The sequence below is a fragment of the Heliconius melpomene genome, chromosome 8 (assembly GCF_056956725.1).
Source record: "Heliconius melpomene rosina isolate 202511_hmr_F chromosome 8, ASM5695672v1, whole genome shotgun sequence".
In the NCBI taxonomy this organism is placed as follows: Eukaryota; Metazoa; Arthropoda; class Insecta; order Lepidoptera; family Nymphalidae; genus Heliconius; species Heliconius melpomene.
The window spans coordinates 3,002,086-3,019,897 of NC_140396.1; the positions used below are offsets into that span (position 1 = coordinate 3,002,086).

The 17,812-nt window shown below is 31.9% G+C and overlaps 1 protein-coding gene across 2 annotated transcripts in view; it reads right to left on the bottom strand.

The window, feature by feature from the left end:
* dsx (transcription factor doublesex) overlaps nt 1–17,812 on the bottom strand; it is a 143,916-nt gene that overhangs the window by 44,304 nt on the left and 81,800 nt on the right. The window contains exon 3 of one of the 2 annotated variants that reach the window (XM_085189664.1): nt 4,885–5,090. In XM_085189664.1, coding sequence (XP_085045790.1) covers nt 4,906–5,090 — 185 coding nt within the window. In that variant the 3' untranslated portion in view covers nt 4,885–4,905. Of the gene's footprint in view, nt 1–4,884; nt 5,091–17,812 lie in introns of those variants that run through there. The other variant, XM_085189665.1, reaches the window with a different exon arrangement.

Consider the following 17,812-nt stretch of genomic DNA (forward strand, 5'->3'; position numbering starts at 1 on the left):
AAATTCGAAAAGTGCGATTTTTTGCCAAATCACAAGCGAAAGAGCGATACAATAAAATCCGGTTATTAGACGGCGTTACACAAAGAAACTTAACGAAGCGCTACAGCGCCTCAGATGCTGGCAAATGTCAACAGTGACGTTTACGCGCGTAGTTTAACGACTCTGGATGCATCAAATAAACAGTGCTTTAAATTTTGTTTATCGATACTTTTATAATTCGTATATTCGCCACAAAAGGTTAATTGTAAAAAATATATTTTAGTTAGAATTGTTGTTAAAAACTATAATAAAAAATATACAAAAAATATTTCTTTTAGTAAGAAAACAAGCTCAAGCCTAGCCTTACCTTGTTGTTTTAAACTATTATGATAAGTAATTATTAAAAAGATTCTTTAATGTGTATTTAGTAAGTCTTAAATTTCATTATCGACAAACTTATGTCAAGTTATTTAGACGTTCATCTGACATATTTACACCCATATCGGGCACAACACTAGAAGGTTCTTTTTACGATCGTCTGGTTTCGTAGCCGAGTTCTATTTTTTAAATGGGTCTTTACCTATAAAAGGTCATTGGATCAAAAATTGTTTTATGCATTTTATTCTATTTCTTTTAGGCATTACATTAATTAAGTCAATAATTGAAAACTACTTGTAAAATTCAAGTAATTTATTTTGTTGAAGTTTAACAATTTGATAAAAAGTTTCTTATAAAATATGTTTATAATTTTTAAAGCGTTATTCCAAACTTAGAAAGAAAAATATTAGGAAACCGTTCAAGAGCACCAAAATTATTAGAAAGATTATTATAAGTTTTCTAAATAAAAAGTCAATTAATCAAATATAAATAAATATAATATAATATAATAATGATGATGGAGTTTCATTATATAACTTAAAAACTTTTTGAAAATTGAATGGTAGAATCCAATATTCCATTTTTTTATTATTAAGCTGGTAAATAAATATAGATATAAAAAAAAATCAAACCTACGACGATTACCCTCATTACACTATGCACCATTACTTAAAAAATACATAAAACTAAGAGCATTAACGGGTTAAAAAGGCTTTAAAGAAATGAATATATATAAGAAAAATTTCCAATTCCACGAGTCAGTATAATTTACGAGTAGCGCGCACTAAAACTTTTTGTTGCGAAAGCGAAACTATAAAACTTATAAAGCCTCCATCCCTTTCCGAGTTTACGAGCATGAAAACGTGAGATGTATATAGTACGTACATACATATATATATATTTACTTCAATACGACTACCTATAACAAATATCAATTTTATTGCTATATTTTATATACGAATAATTTTCATAAACCTCTTCACGGATAAGAATTTCAATCGGCGTCTATTGGAATGGGTTACAAAAGTAAGCGCGTGAGTAGTTTTTTTTAGTTTTACACGATATCCCACATACAAGATTACCCAGAGACAACCTGGTGTCTGTGTTTATCGGTAGAATAATGTTGCCAACTTATAGTGAAAATTATTTATTTTAAAATTTTATTTCTATTTTAGATTTTCCAAAGTAAAAATAACTTATAATACCTACATAAATGTACACACTTGTTGATATCTATTACCGATTACATAAGACAAATTGGAAGAGATTTAAAATAAAAAAAAACATACATCAAATGCTGAGAATATATTTTTACACACTAGCGTGTGTGTGACTGTAAGCTTACACACACACTAGACAGGTTGTGAGTTCGATTCCTACTCGAGGAAATTAAATATTTAATATTTTCAATTTTTCATTCAATACTTTAATTTAGCACAAAATTAACGATAATATGACTAAAACAGCGACATCACTAATATAAACTGTCAGTGATAACAATAAAGCTGCATGTGCACGTATGAAGACCATTTCGTCAAGTTATTAGCAATAAAATAGAGCAAACAATACCAACACCTTCATAGTTGAGATGGCTGAGTGGCCATAGACACCAGTTATAGCGTTTGAGGATATTTTAACGTCATAATATGACTGACATATGGAAAACTCTTGGAATGGAATTATTTTGACAAAGATAAAATTAAATTATGCTCGTAATGTTATATCTTATTTATTACATGTATGGAATTAATGTCTATTGAATGTAATGCAGGATAGCTGCCAAATAATGTAATAGATTGTACCATTGACTTTGAAAAGAGCAACTGTTGAGTTTCTTGTCGACTCTAGAACTAGAACTGCCTTCCAAACCGGTGGTAGCTTTTTGTTCATATGTTCATTCGACGATTCAAAAGTGCTTATTATAAGTTTATTTGAATAAAGAATATTTTGAATTTGAATTTATGAGAAATTGCGTAAACACAAAAAACCACTTGTCTGAAAATGCCAAAATCCACCAAAATTATTAAAAAGAACCCAAAACCACCGTTTAGTTTTAAGGCCTTCTCATAACATTTGATTATTTTTTAATTAGTATAAGAGCATCGCATATTACAAGTAGGAATTAACATAATATGTCCAACCTCGCAGCTCTGAAGCACTGCCCTCATTAGACAAGGGGGTCTACACTGTGCATATTTAACACTCGAGCATGTTTTGTACGCCTATACCTTTACAAAGTATTTAAAAAACGCTGAAAAGATATATAGTATGTGGAAGTTTATATTCATAGAATTATAGAATAGAAGTTTTCTATGTTACGTCGTAAAATTATTTTTAATATATAAAGAAGATCCGATTTAAAATGTGATATCTACGATTATAATAATAATGCGACTTTTATCTAGAAATGTGGTGGTTATAAATGAATGTAACTGAATGTATTTCTCTAATTGAACTAAAATTCTACTTTCCAGGACCACAGAAAAGAAAAACCACTGAGCAAACACTGAGCAGCACTATTTAATATTATTATTGCATAAAAGAAATCTTCATAAATGATGTAGATATCATCATTAGTAACAAGTTCGTAGAAAATTAGCAATGACTCCGAGGCTGAGATGCCTTCGTTATCCACCGTCCTGCCGTCAATATCTGAAGAGCTCTCAGACGCTAGAAACCCCTTGGAATTCTAAATAGCGCACCATTTGCTGACTCTTCATTGTACTGGTGGGAATATTCTCGTTGTCGAGCTATTTTTTTTAAATAACTGATTGATTTATTGTATAAATATGAAATTAATAAAAAAAAAGATAGATTTAAATGAAACTTTATTTTTTTTCAATACTAATTGTGGCTTCGAATTCAATAGATTATTTGGTTTTCATTTTAATTATTTTACTGTTGAATATTATTTATACATATATTAAACATTGGAACTAGTCGTTTTCTGTACGTGGATGATATATGAAAAAATCTTTTATTAAGGGCATTTACCAATGTAGAACCTAAAAATGGTTTTATTTTATCTGTTTGTGCCTTTCTGCACGCTAATCTCAAAAAAGGATAGATGGAAAAATGTTGGCAAACTTTATTTGACATTTAGGGTTTGTTTTCATAAGTAAAAAAGTTATATCGATATCAAGTATTTTATTCGACAAAATTGCTACACTCTGTAGCGGAATGGAATTGGATAAAACTTTGGTTCCCAATGTTTGGGTATTGTCTTTAAAATCATAATGTTCTTTTGAGAAAACATATATATTTTTTTAAATTATTAACGTAGCGGGATTTGAAACTGCGCCTCTTTGGACGGTTTCCGGGTTTTATATGTCTTCTAAAAAGTATTTTTGTTTCCTAAGTATGGAATAACATTTTAAAAATGTAAAAAATGATGTTAATACGAAAGTAATTTAGATTAAAAAAAACTAGATATAAAAAACAAAGTGCACACAAGCGGAGAAGACGAGATACATTTCAACACGTTTTTCAGTATACCTCACAAGGTGCGAAACACATGTATGTGAACATAAATATACGAATAAACAACAATTTAACTCGTATTCGTTCACTTTTTATATCGTAAATCTTGCAACGACTTGAGTAATGGGTTAATCATTTTTATAAAGTTTTTTTAGTTTTCTAAAAGATGCAACTGTATTTTTAAATTAAACTCGAGAATTTTGATGGATGTTGTTCAAATACCCAACTGCTATTAAAAATAAGACAGTTGAATGATATACCGACTATTATATTATAATCGATATTAATTCCGCCATTTACAATTTTTTTTATTTAAAAATTGTATACATTGGAAGACAATGGCAAAAAATAGTGAACCTATTGCAATTGATGATTTACGATGCTTAATTACAAATAAAATATGTTAAAAATATTTTTTCTAGAGCTTAAAATTATAACGAAGTATAAACTATGAGCTACCTATTTATACAGTAATAAGAACAGCTGTAAATTATAATAAAAGTGTCATATGTTACATGGACGTTAGCATACTATTATAGCTTCTTAGAGCTAATTATAACCAATTTGCTACGGTTAGTAAATATTTCTACTTCATTCGTTTTACATCGGGATTCTTTACAAGGAATCTGAATAAAACTAATTAAATGTAAGATTTTTTTTGAACATTATGTATGAGGATGTTTGCCCTATAGTAGGTATATAATATAAACATTTATCTTTTAAGTAGGTATAGTATAGATATTTTAGATTGCATCATTGCAGTCATAGGAACTTTATTTAAAATGGAAAAATACTAAATATTTTAATTTGTTTCGTTTCCGAGTGAAAGAGTGCCGCTTTTTTTACTTAATACGTTTAAAAAAATCGAGCTTATTCCCGAGATAAAATCACTTAATAAATCTTAAATCTACCTTGCATTAAGAAACTGGTGGGAAGAGGGGGAAGGAGTGTCTTAACTCTATAATCCCAATGCCTACCCTGCTGCATGCAGGATGCAACATGAAGCCTAAAAAAAGAAAAGAAGAAAAAAGCTTTTATAAGCCTTACCTGTCGCGGCGCCTCGTTTCGCTACAAATGCGCTGGCGGTGGCGAATGACGCGCTGTCAGCGGCAACGGGAACAGGTGTGGCGCGTAGTCTGGTGCCAGCACGTATCGAGGGGAGCAGCAGACCCCGTACGACCTCTTCCGCGCCTGGTCCAGCAGAGAGCAGAGAGATCGCTCGTATAACTGCCACTGGTGCACCACCCACTGCGCTGTGGAATATAGAGTACCTTTAAAAAATGGTGTTTATGAAATGTCATATTGAAGAAATATGTTTAGATATTCGCTGATATCATAATTAAGCAATTTTATAAAACTATATAGTATTTTTGCAGTTACGCACGACTTCTTAGGATAACAGCAAAACGTGAAAGATGTCTATTTAAATTATAAAATTATATAATTGATAGATAATAATCGCAAAGCGGGGATAATGGATATCATATGACTATGAACATTTTCCATTTTTTCCAATGGAACATGAAAATTGTATAATATCTTTAATTGAAATAATTAATTAAGGTAAACAAGAAAGGTCAAGTCAATAATTCAATATTTAGTATGAATAATTATTAATAATAAAGAGCACAGAATAGTAAGGTACCTATTTAGTAATAGCAATTAAAACATCTTATTATTCTTTAGTAAAACACTCGTACATATACACAAAATAAATTTGTAAAAGTTAATAAATTAAAATAACTTTGAACTAATATAGTCCTTTGTTTGTAATTAAGACTAATATATGGTAAATTTTACAACTGGAAAAGAATTCCAATTAAAAGGAAATTATTAATTTTATGCAATAAAAAAACCCTAGTTTGTCTGTATAGATATTAGAAAAGGCTACACAGACAAACAAGCACATAAATTATTTCAACATCAAGCCGAAAGAACTAATAACAAGCAGCACTAAAGGAACCCGTAATTCAATACAAAATAATCAAAACATGGTATAATATGGCTAATATTACAGGTTCGATTTTTACCCATAAATTTGAGGGGTAATCATGTTATAAACGAATGATTACATGAAACACAGCTCGTAAATAAAGAACTGGTGGATAATAAGGAGATCAGCATAATTTATGCACGATCTGGACCTAATGATGGCATAGCTGATGCGTGCCTCGAGACAGGTGTCAATTTATTACCTGTTCAAATTGGAAGGGATGTGATGCAAAAATGTAATATAAGAATATTTCAATTAAATATAGTTTTACGATTGTTTTATTAATAATAAATATTATCTTTATGTACCATATATTAAAATTGAGTTCAATTCAATATTAATATTAAATTGTAATTTTTATACTTATTTTAAAAACTCTCCGGAAGTCTTAACGATTTCCTCAGTTATTTCATATACCATAACTAAATTCTGTAATTAGTTCAATATTTTTTATATATAAACATTGTTGTTAAAAAAGAAATTTCTTATTCAGACCTAATTTACATTGTTGATTCTTAACTTTTAATTTAATATTTGATCTTCTATTGAGGCCGTAGTGGCGCAGCGGCACAAGGGTGTGACTGTAACGCGACGGTTGTGGGTTCGATCCCCACTCGAGGAAATATATATTTCCATTTCTTCGCTCTCGCGTCGAGGCAAAGCGGGGCGTGGACTCAACACGCAATGCCTCCATAATTCGGCAAAAAGTGGAGAACGGAGTATCTTAACACTTAGTTCCCTCTGCTTACCCTGCTGTGTGCGGGATACAGCGTGAAGCTGATTTATTTATTTTTATTTTTCATATTTTTTTAATTTTCCACCACAGTTCCCGGTGATAGCAACCTCAGATCAGGCAATAGTAAACAGGACGCTCTACGTCCAAAAGCGGCGTAGGTATCGCTATAATATTATCAACAGACGAGGAAGCGAGCTCGTAAAGTCCCGAGCAACCGGCTACAATGTCGTCGAGCACATTTAAATTTTAATACTTACCTACCTATATAAAATACAAGTATTTTCATTTGTAAATTTACAATACAATAAAAATTTAAACTCTATTTGTCTGATAATAGAACTAATTATTGCAAATAGAATAATTGGTTCATATGATATTTTAGTTTCTGGAAGTGTTGTGTCACTGATTTAGCTAAAGTCGTAACCGATACAAGCCACTAGTAGCATAATGGTTCCGTATATAGACAATTGTATAATGTAGGTATATTGTTTTATTTTGTACTGTTGGGGCTTAAATAGAATTTAGATGCAAGAGATTTTATATTTATGCATTTTTTACGTCAAAAAAGACAAACTCAACCTTTAGCTCAGCCTCTTCAGCTCTCATGGTCCGGGTCTACGCCCTTTGAATCCAGCGAATTCTCGCTGTCTTCTTTAAATCGTCAGTCCACCTTTTTGGAGGGCGGCCTATGCTCCCTTTACCGAGACGTGGTTGCCATTCAAGGACCTATCTTCCCCATTAGTTGTCGCTCCTCCTAACAATATGGCCTGCCCATTGCCACTATAGCTTGCAGATTTTGAGAGCTATATTCAGTAACCTTCGTTTTTCTACAGAGTTCATGGTTCGTCCGCGACACCAGAGCGAAAAAATGGAAATATAAATTTATATAAATATTTAATTTCTTCGAGTGTGGATCGAACCCACTACCAGTCAGTTTACAGTCACACTACGTGCCCCAGAGCCTCGACTGGCCTCTAAAAAATACATTAACAAACAATATCTGTTCTATCTACATTACAACATACTGTAAGTGAAAAAAAAAAAAAAAAAAAAAAACAGAAGATCAAAGATCATAAATAAACAGAAGCACAAAACCGCACTTGAATCGAGCTTTTTATTCTTTTAGCATAAATATAGAATTTGCATTTTCGCTCGAGCCGTCACGAAGCTCGCTTATAATGATGTATGGAATAATAAAAATCGCTCGAAGCGTAAACCAGTGATTACCGTCGATTTTATCTGAAACTAATATGCTATAATGAACTGGTACGGGCGAAGCGAAATGATCTCGTGTTGCCTTTAGATAATCGATTAACAGACAGCTTGTAAACAATGGGAATTTATTATTCTTTCTTGAATTTATGACATGAATTCTTTTAAAGTGTACTTTGTTTAGCTTCTAGCTGTATTCCGCATGTAGCATTGTAAGCAGAGGACATAATGTTACGACACTGTTCTCCATTTTCTACTGAATTATTGAGGCATTGTGTGTTTAGTGGCGGTACTAAAAGCCGTCTCGTTACCAGACAGAAGAAATAGAGGATATTAATAAATATTAATTCATTAATTAATAATATTCAAAGAATGGCCTCATTAACCATTAAGACTTTGATAGTATCTATCAAAAACTATATATTTCCCTACTTTCTTTGATGTAACTTTCATACTTATTCTTTTTTACTTTCATGCTAGTAAATATCAATAATTATAAGTTTTTCTAGTATATATATATATATATATATATATATATATATATATATATAAATATATATATATATATAGGAGTATTTTTTATGGAAAAAGGACAGGGCAAACGAGCGTTCGGGTCACCTGATGATGATCACCGCCGCCCACGACCCGTGCAGCACCACCAGAGGAGCTACTGGTGTGTTGCCGGCCTTTAAGGTGGTGGTATCAAATAGTTTACTTTGGTACCAAAAATCAAGAGGTTTTGACGAGTGTGTGAGCGAGTCAATCAGCCACAAAAATGTCTTAAAAAATTAATTAAAGATAACTGAATCTTTAAAATTTTGATACAATTAATAACCTTTTGTTCTAAGAATACGTTAGAACAACTAAGTTATTAGCATAAATTAGCACACATAATGGATTATGAAAAAAATATAATATTATTTGCAATAAATAACAAAAAAATAACTACAATGAAAACAATGAAACATTATTGTAACAATACAAATGTCATTAACGTAACAAACACGCAGTAGTATGGCTATAATAAGAATGTGTTGATTGTGACCCCATATGGGCATAACGTCCTTGTCCTTGTCCAGCCCTGTGCATAAAAGGCCCAAAACCCAAAACATGTGTGTGCTTTTTTTAAATTTTTATTATTTTATGTTTTACTATTAAAAACTTGTTAATTGGCAATTGTACTATCCTTGTATGGTACTGTGAATACAGATTACCTATGAGTCCCATTTAAATGTTGGAATTGTTAAAGGTCTTGGTGGCAAAGGCTGAGCTCCACAGCTCCGTTTCTTAGAAGGGCGAAGGAATTGTATATAATTATTTTACGCAAGTGGGGTTCGAACCCATAACCATCAAGCTTACAGCAAGCCACCACTGGAGGAACCGCCACTTGACCATGGGAATATTTTATCCTCGGTTTCTGAATACTTTACACATTATGATATAAGCTCCTATTATAGACGGTGACAATGTTACATTTAAAGTAATATGTTTTTTTTTAAATGTGATTATAAAAAAAAAAGTAGATTACATTCGAGGTTTTGTATTTTGAAAAATCTCAAAAGCTAAAAATTCGAAAAATTCCGAATCGAAAAGGAAATATATTTATCGTCCCTCAAGTCACATAAAAGTAAGTGATGATGTCAGTATTACAAGTGGCGAGACGAAATTATTTTGTAGTGACATTTCTTCATTATTTTTAACATTCCTTAGATACAATTTTTATTCCAGCTTCACGCTTTATCCCACATGTAGCAGTGTAGGCAGAGGGAATAGTGTTAGAAACACCACTCTTCACTTTTCGCCGAATTCTAGTAGCATTGCGTATTGACTGGCGGAACTAAACGCCGCAAAATGAAATTACTAAATATTTCATTTCCTCGAGTGGGAATTGAATCTAGAGCCGCGTTAACAGTCACACAACCGCTTGTGCCTCATAATATGTAATGAAATTTGACACTAATGACATTTCAGACAAAAAATAGAGTTCTTAACAACAATAAAATGTTTGTCGTATAAAATGTAACAGAACAGAGATGCGATTGTTGCTTTATCAAGGTGCGATAAGTGGGTATCGACGGGACAGAGTAATTTATATAAACAAGGGCTCTTGTGAAAAGTTAAATCAATAGTTTATTGTAATACAATGTTTCATAAATTTTATGTACGAGTATTTTATTTTTATCTTAAAAATAAGAACTTGTTAACAAAACATAGTAATAAAATAATAATATATATAAAAATAAATAATATTAGATTCCGTTGTAGTGCAACAGCACTAAGTATGATTGTAAATGCGACAGGTCGTGGGTTCAATTCCCAGTCGAGGAAATTAAATATTAAATATTTTCATTTCTTCCCTCTGGCGAGACAAACCGCGGAGTTCTGGCACTCAACACGCAACGCCACCAGAATTCGACGGAAAACGGGCAGTGGAGTGTTTTAACACTTGGTACCCCTCTGCCAATCCAGCTGTGTTCGAGTGGGAATCGAACCAGCAACCTGTCGCGTTTACAGTCACACGCCTATGCCTATAATAATTATTGAGTAAATAAGTAATTTGTATAGTTAATCAGAGAGGACCTAATCACTCTGTTGTTTACTCTCCGCCCGTTAGTGACATAATAAAAAGCCCTAATTAACTTAAAACAATAAAGGAGTATTTATGAGTAACACGAGTTAAGAACGTATTATTAATATAGAAGCCAATGTAACCTATGCTTTGGAATAAATCCAATAGTCCAGTCCAATGATTGAGACAATCGACATTCTCTGCATAATAAGACATATAGATTACAGTAGATTTTAGAATGAATTTTTATAATAAACATTCAATTGAGGGGAATTTTATTTTAGAGATTTATTATATGAATAACTATGACTGGCGCAGAGGCAGAGTGTGACTGTAAAACCGACTGGTTGTGTAGGTATATAGAAAAAAACTAAATTTTTCGTTAGTTAAAGGAAAATTTCGGCCGTATTATGATGCCTTATAAATAATATATAAAAAAAAATGTTCAATTTATTTTTAAGGACCAAGCTAGATCTAAAAACGTGATATGCACTAATCTATTAACTGCTTTGCGTTTAAAATTTTTTTTTTGTTAAGTAATGTAAAAGATTCCATACTAAGTTGGTATGACAAATTGCACAACGGTGCCTCGGTGCATTTAGTGATTATCAATGTTATATATATATATTTCTGTTTTATAATATTAATTTTATAAAACAGAAATATAAAATTAATTTACATGAACTTAAATAAAAGTCAATTATTAAATCAAAAATTATATTCTAAATTTAGAAATTGAGAAAATAGATTCATAAGATATTTCTTTCTCATGGCAAAGATTTCAAGTACCAAATAATACGATAGATTTTCATATAATACTTAATAGGTGCTAAAGATTTTTTGTCTTCATAAAATATTAAGTATGTTTTAGAAATATCAACAAATATTATGAAGTAGAGAATTTAAAAAAAAAAACTAATTTCTATGATATAACTTTGACCACTCAGAGAAGATGTCTCTCCACTCCACTAGTGGTAAAAACACAACGGATCTAACCTAAATAGAAAACGTCCAGATAGAATATAGAAAGTAAACAATCACAGATTAGACAAACAAACAAAAATATTTGTAAATGGGTAAATTTCTGGCACCATGCATTTTATTTAGAAAAAAAAAAACACCGACGTCTTGCCAATTCGTAATAAAAATATGTTTATAATTAAATGTAAAACAAAAGCGACATAATATACAGAATTTTATAAGTATTACAATCAGCTTCACGCTATATCCCGTACAAAGCAGAGTAGGCAGAGGGAACCTAGTGTTGAGACACTCCGTTCCACTCTCGTTGAGTGACAGAAAGCCTCGACACCAGAGCGAAGAAAATGGAAATATTAATTTTAATAAATATTTCATCTCCTCGAGTGGGGATCGAATCCACCACCAGTCACTTTTACAGTCACGCTCTGTGCCCCTACGCCACGAGTGTAATATATCAAATAAATATAATATATAATATATATAGATAAGAAAAGAAAGTACAATACAAGAAGTATTGCTTGAATATGCTCCATCCACTTCAACAATGTCTCTGTGATTACTTTATTATGTAACGACGCTACACAACGTGCGCGGAACAATTGCACGGCATTTGGTTTTAATTATAATATATTTATTATTTCTTACTTTGTCACGCTTTTTAAAACCAAAATAGAAGAAAGTTGGTTTTTAAAAGTAAAGTAAAAAATGTTAAGGAAACCAATAAGTCAGACATAGAATACAACTTTAGTAATTACTTTATTGACACTTAGATTATATTTACAGATCCAAGATTTATACAGTTATAATACTTTAGTATAACATTTCCCTCAACGTCTGTTATCATATCAAATAAATGCATGCATGCATATCAAATAATGCCTGTCCCTTTTTTTCTCTGATGGACTAAAACTACTGTTCTCCAGGAATGTTGTTAGCGGGCGAGAGGACTGAGACTATCTTGCCTCTGAAGAAACGTGAGCATTAATATACGTGGACGTGCCGGACTGGCCTCGTCCACCGCTTCCGGCGACCGAGAGTTTTTCGTGAGACGGCGGAATGAGCCCTACGTACATACTGAGCATTTGCTAATATGATTGGATCGTCAGGACGCTGCGAGGGCATCAAAGAAGATTGATTGATGCTAGTCGTCTACTAAAATTGTTAATCGAAACGACATCCTCGAAAAATCAAATGACATCTTCATAAGTACTGTGACATATATGAATATAAAGTGTATATTTAGAAATATAACTAAATATAAATATAAGTAAATTATGCTAACAGGAATATTAGATTATTTTATTAGCATTCCCATAGGATTAACACTCCCATGGGGTTGAAATTCCATATTGTCAATGCATAAAATTGCACAACATATTATTTTTCATTCATAATTTTGAAAGTTAATTAATAATCTATAGAAAAGAAATAAATGTTTCGTCTCTTGTAATTTGGCAGAAGTCCACATTTATAATTCCAAGAGCATAATTCACTCTTAAACGAGATAGCTATAAATATCGCAGACATTACACAATTATATATATTTACAATCAAAACACGTGGAGTGGGAACTAGAATATTTGCTAAAGAGATAAGAATAAAACAAAGTTTATTAGTGCATACATAAATTGATGCATGTTGTAACAAGGTCGCGATGAACGATTCAGAGGCTCAGTTCAGACAGGTCACGCGTAATCGTGAAACACATACTTGGACCGCAATGTATAGACAATGTTTATTAAAAAGGTACGTCAGCTGCACTATATTTATTTACCCGACTATTCAACGTAAAGGCGGAATATGTCTTGAACATACATATATGTATGTATGTTCTTATGTTATAGGGACCAAACTTATTCGGTTTATCTTAATATTGCTTTAAAATACCACATCGATAACTAGATGCCATAATATCGTCAAAATGAGAAAAAAAATTAAGTCGTCGAGCTATGTCAAGTGGGGTATCGTTGACGAAGTATTAAAAAATGATTATATCGAATAATATCGAAACTAGTGTTAAGACACTCTCGCTCCCCGCTTTCCGGCGATTTTTTTTTGCCGATTTTTTTCTTTTATATAGTTGGGTTTGTTTGTTTTTATATGTATTTTATTTATAAATATATCTATTCTATTTATAAATGTATCACTATTCTATTGTTATACATATACAAATTATTTAACCGATTGAAATTATCACAACAATTAAATAATTGTAATCGGTCTATTGTATTTTACCGTCTTATTAATACGTATTTATGTCACTACGGGACCTTTAACGGCATAGTTTATTAGGCATAATTACGACTACTTTTTATCACTCCTCTTCTACGTTTTATACAAGTTTCTACGTTTTCCATTTCCCAGTCAAAAAGCTAGCCATTATTGTTAAGTAACAAATATTTAACATAATTATGAGAATAGCTTAAAAGAGAATATTTCAAGTATTTATCAGAAAAAAAAGATAGGTAGAAGCGACCTAATATCAAGACACTCCGTTCTCCGCTTTTTCACAATTTAGCCAATAGAAAATACACTATACTTAAACATACATATATAATGTTTTTAATGTATTATGTTTATATAATATACAAATAACCAATACCATATAATAATGCAAATGTATACTAATTTAATATAAATATTTTTTATTTGTCTATCTTGGTGCATTGCCGGATGAACGCACGCCTCCACGTGTATTGGCGGTCAAGGTCGCTCTATGATACTAGATATGTAACTAGATGTATATTACAGCTATATATATGACTTTAGAATGTACGATTCATTAATTTATGCTATTTTTGTGCACCTTTCTTAATTACGGCATAGAAGCCTTAGTGGGGCAGCGGTATTAGGGTGTGACTGTAACGCGACGGTTGTGGGTTCGATCCCCACTCGAGGAAGTGAAATATTTATTTACGTGTATATTTTCATTTCTTCACTCTGGTGTCGAGGCAAAAAGCGGCGTTAACTTCTGCCACTCATCACGCAATGCCTCTAAAATTCGGAGGAAATTGGGGAACGGAGTGTTTTAACACTATGTTCCCTCTGCCTACTCTGCTGTGTGCGGGATACAGCGAGAAGCTAATTTTAATTAGGGGCCAATTTTGAAATATAGGTTAATTACTTATGTAAGCTGAAACATTTAATGTGACGTTATTGAAAGTATGTTATTAGGAACTACCTGCCTTCCCGCGGCTTCGCCCGCTTCAACTACCGATAGCATATTTATTTAATATAATTTAAGTGTATTTGGGGAAAATTGGTTGGTTTAATTAGTATGAACCTACTCTACTAATTATATTACTGTTATACCAGCATATATAATATAGAAATTTAAACTCTATGACATTTTATTTGTTTTTGTTCGCATAAATTAACATACTTAATTGAAAAAATTGTAAATTACTTTATAAATATGTAAAAAATACACTTATTTCGAAATCACAGTCCTTGTCCCCAGAAATACTACAAGTTTATTTATAATCTAGGTATAAACTATTATTTTATTTATTCAATAAGTATAGTGGTGGATCTTTGTCCTAGTTTATAATATCACCGGACATGTTAATTTAAAGTAGAAAATAAACAGTACTAGGGCAATGTAGTTACTAGGTTTCTCAGTTGGTTACCTCCAATGAATGTCTGAGAGTTAATATTTTTTAACTGCATATTTTAACTGCTTTTTAAACAAAGTAACGCAATTTTTAAAACGGATTAATCGCGTATGTTTAAAATGTTAAAATCGGAAAAATCAAAGATGTTTTAGACAACTATGGAAGAATAGCGCTTAAATATTTTTTTATACTAGGTATAGTGAGTTTATTACGCGCCGGCCTAAGAACTATGTCGGATGCAAGTGCCTTGCTATGACAGTTTCTGGAGTGATACCTCCCCGACGCCCAAGGAAGCGCTGATGTCGTGGTGCAGAACATGAGAGCCAATGGTCTAACCACCGAGGACGCAAAAGGCCGTGCAAACTGGAGTAGGTTGAGTAGGAAGACAGACCCTGGCAATAGCCAGGATTAATGCCAGGAGGAAGACGGAGGAGGAAGAGGTACAGTAAGTTTATAACTTTTATATTATTTTACGTGTAATTGAACACATATGTACTTTATTTGGAATAAATGAAAAAAATGAGATTAATCAATGTTAGAGATTAATGTATTTAAAAAACTTATTTTTTATCTTCTTTTATTTTTTATTTTTTAGGGTACCGTAAATCAAAAGACAAAAACGGAACCCTCATCTTATTTTGATTTGGATCACTTTCTTGTCCGTCTAAAAATTAAGCTTCTAGGGCTTCTTGCAATCAAAAGAGCGTTTATGCATAGTTTTTGCTGTATTTTTCATGAAATTCGCCGCATAATTAAAACTTATAAAGGAACCTACAATTTCAACTACCCTACAATTGTGAAATTTGACAGAAAATTGGTAAAATATGAAAAATGTATATTAATATTTATAATAGATACCTACCGTAAAGTTAATCTATACAATAATGCAGCTAAAGTCCTTTACACTGTACACGTGGCAAATATGATACCTATGTAATTTGTGCAAATCTACGATGCTATATAATTAGATTATACAACACATGTCAACACAATACTAGTTGCGACTCCCGGCTTTTTTTCTTATGTAAAAATTGTATTTCTCTAGTTAACGTAGGAATGAGGTCGTGGTGGCGCAGTGGCAAAAGCGTGTGACTGTTGACGTGACGGTTGACGTGATGGTTGTGGATTCGCTCCCCAGCAGGGGGAAAGAATTATTAATATTTTCGTTTCTTTGCTCTGCTAATAAAGCAAAAGCGGATCTGCCAATAAAGGTGAATAAAAATCAGATATCGGACAAAAATCTATGATTTTTTTTAAGTTTCAGGGATTTTATAATGGTACCTCATGTAAAGACATTCCGTTTTCTAAAATACGCTAATTTTCGAGATATATCATATTGCATGGACACAGGCGGAGGGAACCTAGTGTTAAGGCACTTCGATCCCCACTTTCTGCCGAATTGCGTCTTCTCTACCCAGATATATGCGGGATAAAGCGTGAAGCTTTGAAAAAGAATGCGATAACATCGTATATTTTAATTTTCAATATTCGTTTCATATTATAGGTACCTACTCGTATAATATTTTAAAAGGAGGTCGTCTTTTGTTTTCATACTTATCTGATTTAAGGAATTAATAGTACACCCATATTCATTTAAGTAATTGCATATGACAGCAAAGATATATTGGTTGGCTTAACCGGTCACGGTTAGCCCGTCCAACATTTTACAATGAATAAGAATTTCGCCATATTTAGTTAAAAATTTAAAAGTTTTAAAATTTTTTTTTAAGTCTTAGATCTAGACCTACTTGTTTCTATATAGAATATGTTTATTCACATTTCAATTTCTATTTATACTGTATAGTCATATTTTTCAAACAATTAAATTATCATAATAATGAGAGGCCGCTTCGGTGCTGAGGCACAAGTGTGTGACATATGTCAAGGCAAAAGCCCGGCGTTGAGTTCCACCACTCAACACACCTTAACAAATAAAGCGGAAAGTGGAGAACGGAGTGTCTTAACACTATGTTCCTTTTGTCTATGTTTCGGATACAGCAAGAAGCTGATAAAAAAATGATAACAATAAAATATCAACAGATAAATAAAAAAACCTCAGGAGTTGTCAAGTATATTCAGACGCAACAAAATGAGTAACTCTCGTAGGATAGACGACTGACGAGTCTGTAGGCCAACAAACGGCAACTATGTTCGACGGCCTTGACTCTTGAAGAATACAAGCGAGGCAGACAAGAGTACAGTGAGTGTATTACATAATATTACAATACAACGGTGACTCAATGAAGAGCAATACAATACAATGTTATCGATATTGGTGATATGGTCGAGTTTCTTATCTAGGGCTTATCTTTCGTAATTTAGACTGCAGGAGAAATCTGCCTGTCATCACTATTTTAAGCAAGGATATTGTATTTGTAGGTTTTGTGTAAAAATTTTAAGTGTTCCTTCGATTTCTCCAAGGTCCCATCATCAAATCTTGATATGGTCACTATATGACCACCTGTGATTATCATATACATTACTATATATGAGAGTGCTGAATGAGTTAGTTTAATAATATTTAATATTTGACATTATTTTATTTAAATTATAAATTAAAAAGTATATTAGGATTAGTATATACAGAGTAGTAAGTAGAGTAGTAAAGCTATTAGTGACAATATCTATATTTAAACTACCTACATGTTTTTGAAAACCTTAAAACAAAAAAATATTTTTGAACGAGAAAACAATTTTCCAAATCAATTCAGGCATCTTTGAGTAATCAGTGAACACATAAAAAAAAGATTCCGAGTAATAAATATATATATCCGTCTGTCTGTCTGTTTACGCGTCACCTATTTTAAGTAAGAACATTCGTATTCGTAGGTTTTATTAGTTAAGCCATACAAAAATTATTCGCATTTAAA